Consider the following 21,019-nt stretch of genomic DNA (forward strand, 5'->3'; position numbering starts at 1 on the left):
AACACCTTGAGCTGCCATTACTGATGCAAAGGTGAAGAAAGTTCATGTCTGTTAGTATCAAGAACAGTGTCTGGATGTTTGCAAAATGCCACATCTTATTATTAGTTTATCTTATAGTACTGAAACTACTTATAATAGGAAAGTATTGATCATATTATAGAGACATTTATATCATAACTTACCTTGATCTTGATATATGTAAAGGGGTCTTTATAGATATTTGGAAGACAAATATTTCATCATAAAAGGTATCATTATTTTTTTTTTTTTGGGGGGGATGGGGGTGGGGCAGAGGTAAAGCCTAGGACAAGTTAACCCCATAGGATCAATTCACCAACTTTGGCACTTTTTTGCTGGTTGTGAACCAATTAAATGAAAACTTTTGTGCACCATTGTATTCTATTATTTATTTTCCAACAATTTATAGAAAACTCATGCAAAGTCTTTATACCTGCAAAACAATGCTTCTTGGAATTATGTAAAAATATGTAGTTAAATATTCAACAAAAATTTTATAACAATCCTGCAAATACTGTCTACTCAGAGGTATTTTTGTGGTTTTTAGTCCTTTTTACACACAAAAACAGTATAATTATTAATGAGCAACAAGGTGCAAATGTCACATGTATTTCATCAGTAACTACCAGTATTCCATTGTACTACATTTAAACAGGCTCTTGATTGCACAACATAAGTAATCTGGCCATTATTAGAGATTAGCTGATACTGGAAGTGGAGATTGCACTAAATATTGCAGTGGTCATATGAGGCCCAGCACAGAATGACACACAAGCACCATCGTTATAAAGTGCCAGAAATCACATACAAAGTTATAGATGAAATTATGATAATTACATGCATAGAATGATACACAAGTGCTGTTTTATAGAATTCCGTGTGGAGAATGATACACAAATGTCATTTTTATAGAATGACAGATTATGTTTGAATCAAAGGGAAGATGATGCTGATTTCTTGCAGATAATTATGCACACATACTATTTTTTACCATCATGATGATATTTGTCGTCTGATACAACGCAACTTTCACCTTGTTTGCTATTACCACAAAGAGCATACCTTGTTCAACAATTAGTAGGAGTATCATTAACAGAAGATGAATCTGCATCATCACACCATTGTGCATCATACTTGTGATAATTCTTATACCACTTGACTCTGCAACTTGGAATCAACAGCTGTTGCAATAGTATAGTCAGGAAAGTACAGTAATGAGGACTAAGAATTTAGTCATTTGCAGTAAATTCACTTGATTCACAATTATTATTAGTAAGAGTATAGGGGCACTGCCTACCCTTGTGAGAGGTTGTATGGTTCTTGTGTTTTCCTTTGAACAAAACACCTTATAAACAATACCTTCATTAATTTGCTGTCACTAAACTTGGTTTCATTGATTAAAACTACTGCAGTACTCTTAAAAACAGAACAATAATGCAGAATGCAAGCAAATACAGGAAATAAACAGACTGGGAATGAGAATGGAAACTAATCTACCTAACTCTGTACACACACACAAGGTGGCCGGGGATAATACCAAAAGAAACAGGGTGTGTCCGACACGTTATCAAATTACATACTGTTGTGTGTGCAGCCTAGTGGTGCTTGTTTATCAATCCTCTGCAAGGTGTTGTGGAAATGCAGGAAGAGTTAAATCTAAAACATTATGTGTTTATATGGCTTTCCAACCTTGCTATCTGTGGGATTTCTCCCCCTTCCACTATAAGCATGTAAAAGTTCATTGTATGAATTATGGAATAGCATTATCTCAATCTTCAAGGGGTTGGCACTTGTGTATCATTCCTGTGCTGGCCCTCATATTTCTCCAGAAGGAAAATGTACAATTTTTATGATTTTTTAATGTGTGTGTGCTAAAGCACAGTAAATGAAAATTCACTTCCACAAATGCAAATCTTTAAACTCGAATATTACTTTCATGATCTTCCTTCTTAAGAGCAATTATTTTGAAAACAAAATATTGTAGATGATAGTAATACAAAAGTATTGAAAGATAGTAATGCAAGTTGCACTATCAGATTTAAGACATTTTTCATAGGAAAACAGGCAAAAGTATTGAACGATAGTAATACAAGTTGCACTATCAGATTTAGGACATTTTTCATAGGAAAACAGACACAAATGTCACATGGGATGTAGTTTCAGATTTAGTGACATGCTTGTGCAATACTCCAAGAAAGTTTTTAATTGTTGCCAGAAATTTAAATAGGCTGAAAACTACTGCAGCATTATAATGAAGAATGCGGTTTCCTGTTGAAGTGAGGGCTACCTAATCACAAGACAAAAGAACTACATAGCCTTAAATAGCTTACCCATGAAGATGAGTTATGTAAATTTGGGTTGCAAACATTATGGAATTTAAGAGAAAGAGAAGATTTAATCATGACTTAGATTTGTAGTGACAAATGTGGACGGACATGACTAGAGAGAAACATAGCAAGAACAAGAGGACAGCAGTGTAGTGAAGGGAGATTAGATGTTTAAAGAATAACTTTAAAGAATAAGTTCTTTAAACAGAAAATTAATATCTGGAGTGGTCTGGAAACATGAGTATAGCATATCCGTTAGTTTAAAATGTCAGGTAACAGTATAACTTGACACAAGACATCTATTTATCCTAAATTCTGTGTTTTATACATGCAGACGTATGTACGTACATCACTTTCTTGATAACAATGGAAGAAAAGCACCAGAAGTATTCTTTAAATATGAGGTCTTAAAACAGGTGTGTATATATATATATATATATATATATATATATATATATATATATATATATATATATATATATATATATATATATATATATATATATATATATAAAGTTACCAAGGTGAAGTGAGTAGAGCTTCATGAAGGAGGAAAACTGTGTACACCCTGTAGAGGGTGAACAAGAAGCAAATGTCTTCATTTAACAAACAATTTTACCATAAATTATAAAATTTAATATTATCTGTATGCTTTTCAATTGTTCTGTTCCTTGTTCACAAATTTTAAAGAGTCATCCATGTAAGGACGTAGACATAGACGAGAGCACGACAAATCCATGAATTGCACCGGGAGTTGGCCTCATCCCAGGCACGGGTGTGAGCCACTGCAAGTTTCTTGGGGTACCTGTAGGTCTTGTCGCCATTCCTGAATGAAAACAAGCATGAACAGGAAGATTACTGGATGCACATAACTGCCAATAATAAAAATAACCTCATTGCAAAGTCTACCTGTCATCCAATTCTCTAAAAACATATTTAGGTTAACTTTTCAAGTGTACCTTTTTTACAAACAGCATTTCCTTAAACCATATCTCCCAACAGATTTTTGCAAAGTTTATGATAGGTAAGCTTTTGTTTTTTTTATTTAACAAGTATAAGAGGCTGATCAAGAGTAAAGTGTGTTCAATTGCCTCACCAAAAAGTCAAGTAATTCTGTTAAACATCTGCTCAATATTTATAAATATTAAATATTACTTTTACACAGACAATGGTGAACTACCAGAGTGAGATACAGACCTGACAGTGGCAGGGTAAGTGATGCCTTTAGGAGGACAAGTACCTAGTTGATGGGTCCCAAAGCCAATAATGCCATCACAGTCAACTAACTTCAGTGATGGGTCAAAGCAGAGTTTTATCTGAGACAGTATGTGTTGTCTAGTATTCTGAAACAAATAACTTCATAAAGATCTGATATGCACACCAATGGCATTTCTTTACTGCTATATAAGTGGTCTAAAACAAGCACATGCACAAAACTAGTATATTTTAATATTATACATAGCATAAATTAAACTCTATATTAAATTATCTATGAGTTTAAAATGGATGGATGGAAAGTGACTGCAAAAGTTATACAAAGAAGTGTTAGTTAAGCAAGTATATCTGTGTGTGTGTGTGTGTCTGGGTAGGTGAATGTGTAAGACATAGCATATTAAGAATGTTGTTTTTGATAGGTGTTCATTGGGGATAAAACCTAAAGGGATGTCCTTGCTTGAAATTCAAAGGAACACCATAAGCTACTTCAATTATAATTAAAGATAATAGTAAAGGATAAAACTACCACTGATGTGCACTGATGCACAACATAACATTAGGGCCAGAGAAGTGTATGGATACAGAGAAAATGGATTAGTATTCTCTCTCTCTCTCTCTCTTTTAAGGGTAATTTAACATATCCAAGAGGGGATATGCTGATGCTTTATGGAACTGAGGATGGTTTGGTTATCAAGAGCACACTATTTCTGGACTCATAAAGCAAGCCTTTTAAGCAACCGCATGACATAAAGCTCCAGCTGCACAACACTTCCTTGCAACATAATGAGCAAGAACCAATCCTCTTCACCCTACAGGCTAAGGCAAAGATCAATATAAATATCTCTGATGCCTCATTTATTCCGTGTCCCCCAAGGGGGTGACCAAAGCAGACAAGTCTCCACCATGGCATTTGCAATCTATTAACAGCTCTTTCACACATGCACTTATTCACTCTATCCTTCCATCTTCTAAACGTCCTTCCTGATTAGCATCTTTAATTTTACTCGTGCATAAATTCTTCACAAGAAGAAATATGAAGCTCCTTACATTAAAGTAGAGAAAAGAAAGAAAGACCAGTATTAGGAGTCTGGAGCTTCATCCTTTCAATATGGCCATCCCATCTCATTGTGCTTCTTTTCACCCATTCCAATATTCTACTATTCACACTGGTTACACAGTTGTTCATACTGTATCTCTCACACTTTCACTCCCATCTTGTCATACCACATGCTCCTTTTGTAACTAAGATCCACAGCATCTACTCAAGACTGTTGTGCCCTATTCCTTGTTCAGGTCTTTGATCAATGCATCAGTGCTGGCAGAAAAATACTGTTCCTTAAACCCCTCTTTACTTCCATAAACACATTACTTCCTTTGACAACTCTTGCAAGTCATCATATAATATCTACCTTTCATAGCCCATTCTCTTATTTTTCTCATTCATCTTATGCTATTTACATAACACTGTTCTCTGATACCTGACCTGAACTCACTTCACTCTCTTATAACCATCTCACACTCTATGGCTGGCACACACCCTATAAGGTATCCTGAAGTCATACATCTTTACATCCTCTCAAAAAAACATCATCTTTTTTCCCAACATTCATCTTCAGTTTTCATTTCATACACGCACTACAAAATTATTCCACCAATATCTAAGTTATCTTTCACTTTCTGACAGTTAAAATTGTCTAATCTGCAAATACATATGCCTCTCACTCCATTTTGTTTTATCCTTGTTCCAACACACAACCATCCATAAAAATGTCAGACAACCACAGACATTACACATGCCTGTCTCACTCATGCTCCTATAGTGAAACTTTCTCTAAGTTCTTCCATCCTCACACATGTACTTGCCTTCCAATAAAAGCCTTAATTCCTTGCTGCAACTGCCCTCCTACATCATGAATTTTTAGAATATTAGAGTTTTTCTATTAACTTCATAATATGCTTTCTCTAGATCACACAACTTTTCATCCTGTCCTAAGTATTCCTTTATTGTGATTTTAATTGCAAAAATCCTATTGATACCTTTTCCTGTCACTGACTTTCACCTCCGTCACTTCTATCAATCTTTCACTCTGTCTACCATAAACTTTTTCTTAAGTATTAAGTAAACCTGTTTAACTATTTTATCACTCATACAAACTTTACCTTTACATTCATACCAAGTTAAGAAATGAAGGAATAAGTGTGTGTGTGTGTGTGTGTGTGTGTGTGTGTGTGTGTGTGTGTGTGTGTGTGTGTGTGTGTGTGTGTGTGTGTGTGTGTGTGTTTTTAGCCTTTTTACGGCTTACCTCCATTATGGGAAATCTCAGCCTGATATATTGACAGATTTTTATACAGGGTAAGAATCACTGGTCTGGAATGTTCTAAACTGGTAGTGTTCTGGACTTTGCATTTTCCAAACTTTAAGATACAAACACACCTACAATGTGGTTACTCTGGAAAAAAAGTAAACGTAAATTGAAAATATGAGTAAATAACGTTGAAAATGCATCACCAAACATTATAGCTTAGTTTAACCTACTTTATAAATACTCACTTACATTAGCCTACTGCTAAGTAACATTATTAAATTCAATGCCTGTCTGATAATGAAGTGAGAAATGTCTCCTGAAATTCACTGAATATTGTACTAAAAGTAAAAAAAAATAGAACAGCTGCATGGATATCAAAAAGACTTTGCCTTTACCTGGATCATCAGCAGGCTGAGCAGCAGAATGGTTTTAAGGACATGTGTGAATTAGGGTTTCATTCTATTTATGTGAAACTGACTCACTATGAATATTTTCACATGAAATAGATGCAACTCAGTATGAATGTGGTAAGTAGCAACACCCTTCCTCTTCCTGTCACCAGATCACTGCCCAGTGAGTATCAGGCTAGAGAGTGATACCTCACCATCTAATAGAGATGCCATGAATTTCATGTAATTGTTCATTATGGACTTCCTTTTTTTTTTTTTTTTTTTTTTCAAAAAAGGAAATTAATTAAAAAGTAAATTCAAACATCAAATAAAAACAAACTCAAGATGTGTGTATCTACACATTCCTTCTTGATGAAAGTAGTGGTTGGTGAAGGTGGAGAAAATTAGCCACACCTCTTGTGCTTAGTTATAAAACTAGCAATTAAAAGCTGAAATTTACTAGTATGTGATTTTTTTTCAATCATATCAGTATTTTGGAGAAATGTACATGTGAGTTCATGGAAAAATTAATAAAACTCACATCAAGCACAGTAAGGAAATACTGCTCAAGTAAAGAACTTCCTACTTACCTGGCTGAAAGAAAAATCCTGGTATGTTATTAGCACCAAGTTACATTATCCTAGAAAGTTTGCATACTCAAATTCTTAATATCAGAAACATAAGCATATTACTTTATCATAAATACAATCGATGGCTGGATCGACCCCAAATGCATCTTTCACAGCTTGAAAGATGTTCTTGACAGAATGTGTCTCCAAATCAGATGGCATGATGTTGCTCTTAGTGAGGACGGCAAGAATATCATACCGCACCACCCACTCCAGCCCTGCCGTATCAAGTAAAGAATTAAATACTGAAACAAGTCAAGTTAATTGTGTACTAGATTAAATACATTTCATTACTATCTTCTATCCCAGAGTGTACTGTAGCCTGAATATAATTTAAGTTTCTGCAATAAGATGTACATATAACTTTACCTTGATCTACATTCCAGTGCTTTCCCATTCAGCATTACATGACAGGAGAGTGCAGGTTTTAGAGGCATGAAGTCCTGAGGCCTTGATACAGTGTGACTTTACTGTTGTGAAAACCCCTTTGACTCTTCAAGAAAGGAAATCTTCATAGCTGGAATTTCACATCATTTTGAACTACAAGGCCATAATTTCTATGAGAAGTTACTTATAATATGGAGTAAAATACATAAAGCAAGTCATGATTTTACCTTTCTCAAAATATTTCTTCTGAGTATTTAGTTGAGGCAGCTGAGCAGCACATGTGCCATGCTTTAACCACTCGTGCTTCCAAAGTGAGGTGCGGGAATCCTCAGCATATATGTTGCCCCAGTACTTGATTAGATAAGGCTCAATGGCAATTATTTCTTTTTCTTGAAAATGCCATGATTTATTGCAAAAATTTGGACCAATGGTTCCCAGCGTGGTTGGCCTGAAATATACATTATAGAATCCATACTGATGATGAGAAAGAAGGTTGGGAGAAGATAGATGCTTCAGAATCTTCCTGAGGATAGACTCAAGCTTTAAAATGACAGGAAATCAGAGTTACAGGAAAGCTAGTTTCACAAGATGGAAGGCATAAAATGCACTAAATATATATATATATATATATATATATATATATATATATGAGACCACTGTACAAAAATAATTTAAAACGCTAACTGCATATCATCCTCTGTAATCCAATAATCCCAAATTACTTGAAGCACACAGTCACTGCATATAATTCTATGATCAAGATCAAAGGTTATCATGCTTTGGAGTTGAGAATTTCCCCAGTGAAACATTTTCAAAGAATTTATAATCCAAGAAGGAAAGGAATATCTATCCCTAAGAATGTAATGCAATAAGTTTTAGCAATAGAATCATGTGTGGCAAGCAGTGTAAACTTTCAGTGTGAACTTTCATGTAACAAGGAGCTTGTCAACACACCATTAAGCAGTCAAGTCAGATAGAATGGAGTAGGTTTGACTCACCAGATTCCATGGACAGTCCAAGAGGTCATGTTGGGAAAGAGGTTGCATGAAGCACCTGGGTCATGCTCCATGTGACTAATGCAGCTGGTGATTGGCCACTGCTGGGTGAAAATGAGCACATCCCAAGTCACCTTCTCAGCAGCATTTCTGGAAGCACACCACCATCATCACTGTTATCACCATGTAGTACTCAAGCAACAGACATTGTACTCTACACACAAGGAATGTTATATATGCAAAGCCATTACTTTTATGGTACAGTGGGCCATGGGGAGAATCCTTTTCCACTGTAGGTCAATGGGGGTAAGAGAGTAAATGGTGTGTGTGTGTGTGTGTGTGTGTGTGGTGCTTTGTCTTAGCTATCCTGTGTGAAATTATTATTATTATTATTATTATTGCATATCATAAATATTTTCTTCAAGCTTGGCATTTAATATGCATCTTTTGTATTTGTACTTATCTTTAATAACATTACTTTTACATGGCATCATTATTACCATAGTTAATATTTAACACTGGGATTCCACCAGGTGATTAATTGGTACTAAAACAATCTTGCCAGACAAGAATCATAATAACCACAAGAACAAAAAAATTTACTTCATGTTAGAACCATTATGCTTCAAGTATAGCCTAAAATCCCAATTTTTTCTGTCAACCAATATAAGATGCCTAGAAATAGATACAGACAACACAGATGGTATACTAACATTGTGAGGTAAGGCTACAGGGCACCACTGCTCATGCACAACATCCTACCTGTTCTCAATAACAGCACTCTTCCTGTTTTTTTTTTTTTTTTTGATGGCACCCCCCTTAAAGCTCATAAATCAAACTCATTAGTCATTCAGTCCATATCACTATTTTCTACTACCTCATGATCATTGTCACTGTTAGTGTCATGTTGTCATGTAGAAAGCACTACGTATGCAAATTGTGTTTTGTCTTGAAACAAGAAATTTATTTTTTTCCATAAGCACACACACTGCAATAGTTTTGCAAAGGGTGTCTCTGCAGAGGCCATGATACTCACATGACAGGAACCAACAACACTGCCGTAATGAGGAGCAACCTCATGGTGACACCAGATATCTGTGGATAGTCAGAATAGCAGCATAAATTTTAAGTAGTGACTTTCTTGCTATCTTATGTAAAAAAAAGAGGAATTTATAACTTGATATTTGTTTTTATTATGTATTTTTCTCTTGAAAAGGACATTAGGCATGTTCTATGAAAATAAAATCTAAGAAAATAAAGAAATTCTCTAAATATTAATTGTTGTGTCCTTCCAGTTGCTGTATGTCCAACCTGCAGCCAACAATGCTCATTTAAAATGAGTAACAACTATTTCATATGCAATGTGAGACATTGCATATAGAAAAATCATGTGGAAGTTCAGCTTGACCAATGAACGAAAGAGGCATGTGCCATAACCTTCTTTACGAAAATCAATAAGCGATGAAACACGAAAGAAGAAAGAATACAAGACCAGAATGGAAGAAGAAAGAAATGAAGGATGAATTACAAAAGTAGAAATAATAACTGAGGAAGAATATAAACATGAGAGTGTGTACCAGTGTTGCAATAATTTATCACTACCTGATAGATAAGAGATAAGAAGAGATCACCAAAAAAACTATCAAGATCTGGTGAGTCATCACAAGACAAATACAGTATGTAAATAAGATTGAGCTAACAGCAGAGGTATATAGAATTAATAGACAAGGAAACTGGAAGTACTAGGACAGTGAGGGATCATGCTGAGGAAGTGTATACAAGAAAGTGGACACAACAGTTATCAAAACTCTACCTCCTCATTCCTGCCTGGATGAAGACATGAGTTACCAAAGTTATGGGAAGATAAAATGGAAGAAAAATAAACAAATAAAATAAAATAAAATAAATTTGTTGGGGGATAGTCATCATATCAGCATAGGGTATGCAGGGCAAGAGACAGAAAGGGACAGAAAACAGTCAAACTAAACAGAGCTGTCAGAGAGGGTCAAGATGAGCAAGGTGCCCATCACAGTAGTTATAAGTAGAGCTGAACAGTTAAATGCAGTCCAGAGTAAAATGTTAGTTATATATTGAGAAGTGTAATTGAGTATGTGTAGCATGTGTTTGTTACTGGATGTTAATCGTGTGAAGTGATACAAATCAGAAATAGGATTTCAAGACATCAGTTTGCAGAAAGAGATGAATCAGTATTATGTAACTTTTATTACTGTGCAAAGAATGTTGTGTATGACTGCTGGAAGTTATATATGATTATGTGAGTGTAAATATATGTAAATAATATAATTAAGTAAAGTTTATAAAACTCGATGACTTCCCTTGAAGCCACAAGTATCTTAGAAAATTAGGAATACAAAAAGATTATGCAGACAGAAGCACAGCACATGTTTCCAGATGAAAATAATATCCAGCACATTAACATACTTTTTTTTTTTTGCTACTCAGTCTCTTCTGTTTCCCTGGAATTTTTCAGTATTTTAGTATAGCCAAAATCTGTGAATGAAGCTACCTAGTTGCCTGACAGGCAGTCCCACACAAAAACCCTGAGATGTTAACCTTTACTGGCAAAGCACCACATTACATTAGGTACTTTGCTATGCTTACCAGCATACATATGAGATATGTATAAAAATATAAAAAATAATATATATATATATATATATATATATATATATATATATATATATATATATATATATATATATATATATATATATATATATATATATATATATATATACAATAGCAATATAACTGACTGAGCAATGACACAGTGCTAAATGGTAGTTAGGGATCTGCATTGACCAGTTATTCACCAAGCTCAAAAAAAAAAAAAAACATAACACATAGTGATGTATAATACATGAGAGAGAGAGAGAGAGAGAGAGAGAGAGAGAGAGAGAGAGAGAGAGAGAGAGAGAGAGAGAGAGAGAGAGAGAGAGAGAGAGAGAGAGAGAGAGAGAGAGAGAGAGCAAAGCAAGTGATGCTGTTGCAGCATTATCACTGACTGGGGACGAATTGAAGAGAGGCCAGCAATGTATGGCCCAGGTATCCCTCTATGATGGTGGATAAATGCATTTGATGCCAATTGCAACCAATATCCACTTCTTGCATTTTCTGTGTACTCTTTTAGCTCAATATATTGTGTAGCATAAATTCACTTCTGCAATACATTATATGTGTTGAAAAAAAATTATACAGATGAGATCAATTACATATGTACACACCCTCATTTTCATCAGCCTGTATCAACACTGAGGCTGACTGAGATGCCTTCATGTATACACTACAATGAGAAGAAGGAAGACTGAGAAAAACAAGAAAGAAGATAGTACAATGGTGATAATAAATAGTGATAATCCAAATAATAATGATTGGGAGGTGTGAGTGTGCAGCCTACGCAATTACTACCACCATCAATATCGTCATTGCTTTGAAAAAATGCCAATAGTCTATCTCAGCAACTTGTTCTTCTTGTACTGGAGTGAATCATAATCATGTAACACAGTTAATTCCTAGGTTCAATGGAATTGATCAAGGTAAAAGAATTAATGTCTCAGGTGTTAAACAACCTTCCTGTTACTTTATTAATAAACCTTCCCATTACTTTATTAATAAAGTAACTGGTGATCAGTGCCACTGGACACCAGAGTAACCACTCACTTAAACTGCAAAACATGCCTTAAACAACTATGTAGCTTTATTCATCACTGAAAAAGACAAATCTATTTCCATAAAAATTAATAAAAATATAATCATGTCCAGTCAAAACAATGATATCTTCAAAATACATCTTGCAGTCTGCGAAGTGGTTATTGTGATGGAAGGCATTAATGAGAGGCAATAGAATATATTTGCTTTTCACATCTTAAAGTCCCATTTCCTCACCAGATCTCTTAATTTCTAATGTATTAGGAAAAAGCTGAAGTAAAATGAAAGTATTGTATGAAACTACAGATTTACCCAAAACAGAACCTCTGATAAGACTTTAATACATCCATTCACTGACTGATTCCTAGCAGCCACTGTTCCAAGCATCCATGATAGGTTCAACTATTACATTTTAAAGCCTCACATTTATTCCTGATTCAATATCTCAGTGGCCATCTCTGAGGTCTCATCATTCTTTATACCTAGTTAGCATAACTTAAGCAGAATTTAAGAAGCAAAGCCCTTAAATCATGAAGTTATAATGTTTGGACAGACTGCTACATGACACCTATTCACATATGCATTCCAGTATCAGTCCATCTCAGTGATATTTGATGAATATGGACTGGCAAGACCCAGCTGATCTTCAAGATAGCATTCATGGATGCTGAAACAGCATTAAGTAAAAAAATGAGTGATACATCAAAACTGAAAGTAAAGAGAAAGTGAAGCATAGCTTTTTGTTGTTAATTTTATAAGAGGTGGTCATTTACTACACTTAAAACAGTCAGTGAGGCTAAAATCAGCTGGATGGTGCATCACATAGTGAAATAAATTGATAAATAAGATAACAATTAAATAAATAGATAAATAAATAAATATAATAAAACAAAATAAATATTTAAAATAGGTAAACATATAAATGAGTAATAAACAAAATAAAAAATAAATAAAATAAAAAAAACATCATGAAGGTTATCACCAAGATGAGCAGAAAGGGATACTTCAAAAGCAGACACTTGGTTGAAAGAAGCTGGGAGAGAGAATTCTGAAGTGAAATTCCTAACAAAACAGTTGATGTTCTTCTGTTACTCGGACTCAGAGGTTCCTATCCTTGCACACGTAACATAACATTTCTTCGACCAATCTTTGTTCACAGACTCCATGAAGGCCTCACTTGGATCTTAGCGCAATCCCTGTGTCATTGCTGGTGAAAGTAGCATTAATTTAAATCTAACAGGATCCACTGACATAGCTCACTGCATATGGCTGTACATGCCGTTCGCGACCGACGTCTGGTACGAAACCTTAAGCTTCCTTGATGGCAGGGAAGCAATAAGCGTACCATGCTTATAGTTAGCCTCCTCTTCTAAAGATATGACAAGGTCACTTACGCCACACTGCTTCCTTGGTAGTGTTTTGCGAATAGATTATTTAGTTTATGAAATATTGCCGGATTTATGTACCGTATCTTAACCTCTGAGATGAAATCAGTCATCACCTGAATAATGACGCAGCGAAGTGTATCTACCTAACTGCCAGCACAAGTGTCAACACTGATCTTGATTTGATCTTGATTCTTGATGTTACAGTTAAGTTCAGTTCAGCCTTTGCAACGGCAACCCGCTTTTTTTTTTTTTTTTTTTTTTTTTTTCTTTCTATTGTTGCTGCTGTTTTTGTCTTATTAGATAATATTTTTTTCCAGAGTGGTGTTATGATGTTCTTATAGTCTTGTTGTTTATTATCTTTACCAAATAGAGTTTTTCCAGTATATTTGTGTGATAGGATTGTTAGAGGAGTCTTGTAGTGTTTCTGATGTCTTGTAGTTTTGGGCAGTATAGCAGGAAATGTTCTAGGTCTTCTTCGTCGTAGTTACATAGAGGGCAGCTTGCTTCTTCATTTCTATATTTATTTCTCCATCCTAACACCAGGGTATTTGTTCTAGCCTTGAATAGCAAGTCAGATGGTAAGGTGTTATCATAAATGTTTCCATCTTGGTTAATTTTTATATTTTCTGTATATAGTTAGACTATTTAATTTCTAATCCTGCTTCCCAGCATTCAGTGTCCCAATCCTTGCTTTTGTTGTTTATTTCTCTTTTTTTTTTTTCTCTCTCTCATTTCTCCTGTTTTATTGATATCTATATCTATTTATGACATATATGTCTTAACCATTTTTATCCATGGATCATTCAAAGTTTCCATTATATCTTCAAAGATTGTGTTTAGTAATGTATTGTTGCCTTGCATAATGTCTTACATAGATGAGTTTGGTCTTCATGTCTCTTGTTGTGTAAGATTATGTTCCTATTTCTCTTCATATTGTACTATTTGGGGTATATAGATTGGGACATTCATTACATATCTGTATGTTCTGTTTTCTGCTTGTTGTAGAGTATCTATTTCTTTTTTTGTAGTTTACTACTTCTCCCCCAACATTATTAATGGTAAAACAACACTTTTCCAATATGTTCCTATGAGAACTTTATCGCAGCTTCTTGTGAAGGCTGGAATCATGTTTGTATATCTATTTGTTTCTTGTATAATATTTTTCTTATGTTCAAGCAGAAAGTTCCTCTTGTTCGTTATTTTTGTTCCTAAATACTTTATTTGATGAGTAACTTTTATTTCTTTTGTGTTTTCAGTAGTACTGTTCGAGTTAGAAATTATCATTTTTTTTTTAATTGCAATCCACATTCCTCTGTTACATCTATTAGTAACTTTACATTTTGTTTAGCCTCATCGTCATTGGTTACGAGGAGCATTCCATCATCGGCGAAAAATACTGCGGCCAGAGCATACACATCATTCCTGGATTTGGCGTTAGATTGGTAAAGATTTTCGATGATATAATAATATATCACCATAAGAAATATGACAGTTGACCCATTGCAACCTTGTCGTATGCCATTTATTTCAATATTACACATTTCTTTATCATTAAGGAATATTTTAGTGTTGTCTTCAATATGTATATATATATATATATATATATATATATATATATATATATATATATATATATATATATATATATATATATATATATATATATATATATATATATATATATATATATATATATATATATTTTTTTTTTTTTTTTTTTTTTTTCAATGGGGTCATTAACTTATATTTTAGCATTACTTTCATTAGCATTTCTCTGCTTATACTGTCGAATGTCTTTGCAAAGTCTACTGATATTAATATAAGTGATCTCTTATGTTCATAACTCTGTTCTGTATACAATAATTTAGTAGAAATAAATGTATTTATTATATAAATTTAAATTTAGTATATATATATATATATATATATATATATATATATATATATATATATATATATATATATATATATATATATATATATATATATATATATATATATATATATATATATATGTGTGTGTGTGTGTGTGTGTGTGTGTGTGGCCCACAAAAGGTACTTGATCCTTCCATAACCAGGATCTCATGCACTTTATATTTCTGCCCTGAACCATGGCAAGTCTGTCCTCCAACTAGCCAAAAACTCCTTCATTAACAGAAAGAATCAAAATCTTTCGAGATCTAACTCCCTTCGTGACTTCTGGCATCTAGCCAAAAACATTTCCAATAGCTGCTTCTTCTTTCCCTCCCTTATTTCAAGCAGATGGCACCACTGGTATCACATCTCTCTCTCTCTAAGACTGAACTTTTCGCTCAAACTTTTGCTAAAACCTCTACCTTGAATGATTCAGGGCTTGTTCCTCCTTCTCCTCCACCCTCTGACTACTTCATGCTACCTATTAAAATTCTTCGCAATGATGTTTTCCTTGCCATCGCTGGCTTAAACCCTCGAAAGGCTTATGGACCTGATGGGGTCCCTCCTATTGCTCTCCGAAACTGTGCCTACGCGCTTGCATCTTGCCTAGTTAAACTCTTTCACCTCTGTCTGTCAACATCTACCTTTTCTTCTTGCTGGAAGTTTACTACATTCAGCCCGATCCTAAAAAGGGTGACCGTTATAATCCCTCAAACTACCGTCCTGTTGGTTTAATTTCCTGCCTATCTAAAGTTTTCAATCTACCCTCAACAGGAACATTTTTAAGCATCTATCACTTCACAACCTTCTATCTGATCGCCAGTATTGGTTCCGTCAAGGACGCTCTACTGGTGATTTTCTGGCTTTCCTTATTGAGTCTTGGTCATCCTCTTTTAGAGATTTTGCCTTAGACATATCAAAAGCTTTTGATAGAGTCTGGCACAAAGCTTTGATTTCCAAACTACTCTCCCAAGGCTTCTATCCTTCTCTCTGTAACTTCATCTTAAGTTTCCTTTCTGACCATTCTATTGCTGCTGTGGTAGACGGTCATTGTTCTTCTCCTAAATCTATTAACAGTGATGTTCTTCAGGGTTCTGTCCTGTCACCCACTCTCTTCCTGTTATTCATCATTGATCTTCTAAACCAAACTTCTTGTCCTATCCACTCCTACGCTGATGACACCAACCTGCACTTTTCCACGTCTTTTCACAGACGTCCAACCCTTCAGGAAGTAAACAGTTCACGCAGGGAAGCCACAGAACGCCTGACTTCTGACCTCTCTAAAATTTCTAATTGGGGCAGAGCAAACTTAGCATTGTTCAATGCCTCAAAAACTCAGTTCCTCCACCTATCAACTCGACACAACCTTCCAGACAACTATCTCCTCTTCTTCAATGACACTGAACTCTCTCTCTCTTCTAGACTGAACATCCTCGGTCTTTTTTTTTTTTTTTTTTTTTATGTAGGAAGGATACTGGCCAAGGGCAACAAAAATCTAATAAAAAAAAATGCCCACTGAAATGCCAGTCCCTAAAAGGGTCAAAGCAGTGGTCAAAAATTGGTGGATAAATAAAAAATTGGTGGTCTGTTCTTTTCTTATAATCTAAACTGGAAACTTCACATCTCATCTCTAGCTAAAACAACTTCTATGAAGTTAGGCGTTCTGAGATGTCTCCGCCAGTTTTTTCTCACCTCTCCCCCTCCCCACCTGCTAACTGGGCCTTATCCGTCCATGTATGGAGCTTGCTTCACATGTCTGGTGGGGGTTCCACTCATACCGCTCTTTTAGACAGGGTGGAATCAAAAGCTTTTCGTCTCATCAGTTCCTCTCCTCTAACTGACTGTCTTCAGCCTCTTTCTCATCGTCGCAGTGCTGCATCTCTAGCTATCTTCTACCGCTATTTTCATGCTAACTGCTCTTCTGATCTTGCTAACAGCATGCCTCTCCTCCTCCCGCAGCCTCGCTGCACAAGACTTTCTTCTTTCTCTCACCCTATTCTGTCCACTTCTCTAATGAAAGAGTTAACCAGTATTCTCAATCATTCATCCCTTTCTCTGGTAAACTCTGGAACTCCCTGCCCGCTTCTGAATTTCCACCTTCCTATGACTTGAATTCCTTCAAGAGGGAGGTTTCAAGACACTTATCCTTCAATTTTTGACTACCGCTTCGGACCTTATTCGGAGACCGGCATCTAAGTGGATTTTTTTTTTTTTTTTTTTTTTTTTAGATTTTTGTTGCCCTTGGCCAGTGTCCCTCGTACATAAGAAAAAAAAGTCCAAGTCCATTCCTCTTAACTCCGAACTCATTTCTAAAATTTATAAGCTCCTTCGTTGTAATTAGTAATTGTTTGGGTTGTTATGACACAAGCCACGTCACTCTCCAGTAGAGGGGACATCCTTGCAAAATTTAATCTCGATCGGTCCATAAATCCATGAATAGTCAGGCACACAGCCACAGCCACAGATGGACTTTTTTTTTATTGGTATTTCGTTAACTGGGCTATACAGAGCCCTCACAGATGGACAGTCACTTCTATATAGTATATAGATATTTTGCTTTTTTGAATGTCACATGCTCTAAATACCATTATACAACATGTGTTTTACTCTCAAGAATTGTTGGATTAAAAAAAACGCTTACCAGAAGAAATAGAAATAATGATGTCATGGTGCAGCGCTTCTTGCAATTACTCATTAAACTTGCAGATGTTTTTTGTTTCACCATTATTATCGTAATCGCGCTGCAGTCATGATGCCCTTAATTATTCCTTGAAATTTTGTCAGACTTATTCTGGCAGCCAGTAGCCACACAAGTCAGCATTATGAGAACTGTTGTGGAGGCAGACTTAACTGAAGCAATGGCAGTGTCACCCTCTTAAGGACGGATAAAATAATCCAGATGATCTGATTTTTTTTTAAAGGTTTATAACTCTTCCTTCATACGCTAGGCGCTGACTCTTTTTCTTAGGTTGATGTTCTTCTTTGTATCCGTTGCAATTTCTTTATTTGCTTATTTAGTTTCTTTCTTTCAGGTGAAGGGAACACACAAGTTTAGGGTGCTCTATAGTTTTGATCTAATCATTGTGGTGATTATTCTCCTCATTATGTCTTTGTCCAGGAAACGAAGGACCATCCTCAGCATCATATGCGTATACTCAAATATCCTGTTTACATACTTTCCTGGAGAGAAGTATGTTATCCTACACCGCTGCTTCTTCGTCTTTCTTCATTCACTCAACATTTTATTATTGCCCATCTTATATGTTCATGTAAATTGTGTTCAAACTTCCATAATTTCGTGACCTGACATTTATTTGAATTAAGTTCCGTTTCCAGTCATGTGCCCTTGACTCTCGGCTGGTCTTCTCAGTAGTTCAGTGACTGGAACTTACAGGGGCTTACAAGGGAACGATCAGAAAAAAAAAAAAAAAAAAAACGCCTCTTATCTTCACCGCAATAAAGTGATCTCACCTGATATAAAACATATTAAAACTTATTTTTACTTTTTGCTTCTTAGATTTATGCATTCAAACTTTAAATGAATCTAGAACATTTACAAACATTACAAAAAACTGAGGCGTTTATTCAGAGAATGTTATAAGCGTCACCATCCCCATTTTGAGAACATTGTATACATACAAAAGTTCAGTATCGGGATTCTCATCCACAACAGAAATACAAGGATGCGATTTGTTTCATGAGAAAGCTGTTGTCTTATTATTTATTCATTTATATTAGGAATAAAAATCGTAGGAAAAAATATTTATTTATTTATTTATTTATGGCAAAGCAAAAGTAACTCTTCGCCAAATACGGATTTATTTATTTTGAAATGTTTTCCAACTTTTCCTGTCATTAACTAGTGTTATATTATCACTATAATAGCCTGTGGATTATTGAAACAGTATATATATATATATATATATATATATATATATATATATATATATATATATATATATATATATATATATATATATATATATATATATATATATATATATATATATATATGCACACACACACACACACACAGAGAGAGAGAGAGAGAGAGAGAGAGAGAGAGAGAGAATTTTATGGTGTTACTCATGCATGGTTATCACTAGAGCGACAAGATGACAAAATACAGGGAAACGAAGACAATGAAATGTAATTACAAATTAACCTGAAGTAAATTGAAATAGGTATACGTATTTTTTATACCTGTGAAATTACTATTATGAGTGTTATGTAGTTACCTGTGAATTTATACCTGGATAACTGCCCTAATACCAGATCTCCCATCCACTCTCTCGCCTACACCCGAAGCAGAGAAAGTTTTATCGTAAGCTCGTAAGTTCCACTATTATTTCCTCCAATCCGCTTCCTGCTTCCCAAATCCCTAATCAGTCTTATAAAGACTCCTATCTTGTGAGAAAACCTGAAAGAATACTAATCCCTGATTTTTAGAGATATTTCAGTCTGACAACTGTTAACAAGGGTCTGACAAATGTTAAGACGGCGGCCACCGGTTTCAAGATAAGCACTGAGCCCCAATCCACAGTTCTTAGTGCGGGACATTTTATTCATGTATTTTATTTATATTTTGTTTTATTAACTTGTATATTTCGTTGATTCATTTTTATATTTGTTTGTTTGCTTGCTTGATTACTTATTTATCTACTTATTTTCTTATTTCTCTACTTATTTATTTCTTCATGAGGTAAGAGAGAGAGAGAGAGAGAGAGAGAGAGAGAGAGAGAGAGAGAGAGAGAGAGAGAGAGAGAGAGAGAGAGAGAGAGAGAGAGAGAGACTTGCAGTATGAGCTCTATCCACATCAACACCAACAACAACGATTATAATAATAATAATAATAATAATAATAATAATAATAATAATAATAATAATAATAATAATAAAAATAATAATAATAAGAAGAAGAAGAACAACAACAACAACAACAACAACAACAACAACAATAATAATAATAATGATAATAATAATAATAATGATAATCAATCAATCAGTCAATCAGTCAATCAATCAATAAAAAAGTCAAGTAAAATTGATCATAGTAGGCCAGATCGCGCACCCCTCATGTGCAGAGATTCATACAGGCGTCTTGAAGAACAGAGACAGTTCCCTGTCAGCACACAATGCTCTCAGAAATCTGCAGCACGAAAAGCACATCCTAGGTTGAAACCCGCCCGGCATTCCTACTCTATGACTCAAATAATGAAGGGCAACTGATAACTTCTACTGGAAGTGAATATACGACATCCCGCTATTTTTCGGTATGGGATGTAGACCATTTGCATTGAATGGTGTCATTTGCTTACCTAGTATTTATTTATTTATTTATTTATTTATTTATTTATTTTTGTCATAAAATTCAGTCTTCCTGTTATGAAAATGAGACTCACAAAAAAGTTCTTAATCACGGGTAATGTTGACAGGAACACAAATATGTCTTCCTGTTATGAAAATGAGACACTTATATAAAAGTTCTTTATTATCGGTAATGTTCTATAGTAGCCGTTGTTGTTGACGCAGGAACACAAAGATGTCTCACTGACTTTTCTTTACTTTGAGCGCGCGCGCGCGCGCGCGCGTGTGTGTGTGTGTGTGTGTGTGTGTGTGTGTGTGTGTGTGTGTGTGTGTAAATATTTTTTTGTAACATGAGGTATGTCTTAGGTATAGGTGAAGGCCAACAATGGATCACCAACTGGGAGCTGTAAATTGGTCCCCCCAAGACCCACCTCACGTGTTTCACCAGGAAGCGGATTCAGTTTTTGCCATCGAA

At 34.9% G+C, this 21,019-nt stretch overlaps 2 protein-coding genes across 7 annotated transcripts in view; one reads left to right on the forward strand and one right to left on the reverse strand.

Annotated features, from left to right (window-relative positions):
• LOC135110302 (mitochondrial intermediate peptidase-like) overlaps positions 1-10,594 on the forward strand; it is a 35,128-nt gene extending 24,534 nt beyond the window's left edge. The window contains exon 15 of the mRNA XM_064022492.1: positions 9,562-10,594. The gene's annotated coding sequence lies outside the window, so the exon portion shown is untranslated. The remainder of the gene's footprint in view (positions 1-9,561) is intronic.
• LOC135110303 (ribonuclease Oy-like) lies at positions 381-13,536 on the reverse strand. Of its 6 annotated transcripts, none has more exons than XM_064022498.1 (7): positions 13,437-13,536; positions 9,303-9,361; positions 8,270-8,416; positions 7,499-7,719; positions 6,948-7,102; positions 3,543-3,688; positions 381-3,171 (listed from the first exon to the last, which is right to left on the reverse strand). In XM_064022498.1, the coding sequence occupies exons 2-7, from the start codon at positions 9,344-9,346 to the stop codon at positions 3,030-3,032; spliced, it is 855 nt and encodes a 284-aa protein (XP_063878568.1). In that variant the 5' UTR covers positions 9,347-9,361; positions 13,437-13,536; the 3' UTR covers positions 381-3,029. The 6 variants fall into 6 exon arrangements, with proteins under 6 accessions (XP_063878568.1, XP_063878572.1, XP_063878569.1 ...); XM_064022502.1 differs by lacking the exon at positions 13,437-13,536 and adding an exon at positions 13,402-13,423; XM_064022499.1 differs by lacking the exon at positions 13,437-13,536 and adding an exon at positions 13,330-13,417.
• Positions 13,537-21,019: the final 7,483 nt, after the last annotated feature.

The sequence above is a fragment of the Scylla paramamosain genome, chromosome 20, assembly GCF_035594125.1.
Source record: "Scylla paramamosain isolate STU-SP2022 chromosome 20, ASM3559412v1, whole genome shotgun sequence".
Lineage (NCBI taxonomy): Eukaryota > Metazoa > Arthropoda > Malacostraca > Decapoda > Portunidae > Scylla > Scylla paramamosain.

Bases quoted from the DNA above. Each gene is read 5' to 3' on its own strand.
- LOC135110303 (XM_064022497.1), bottom strand. The intron at 3,689-6,947 runs GTAATATGCTTA...TATTTGTTTCAG, and splicing joins TCGATTGTATTTATGATAAA to AATACTAGACAACACATACT. The intron at 3,172-3,542 runs GTCTGTATCTCA...GTTTTCATTCAG, and splicing joins ACTTACCCTGCCACTGTCAG to GAATGGCGACAAGACCTACA.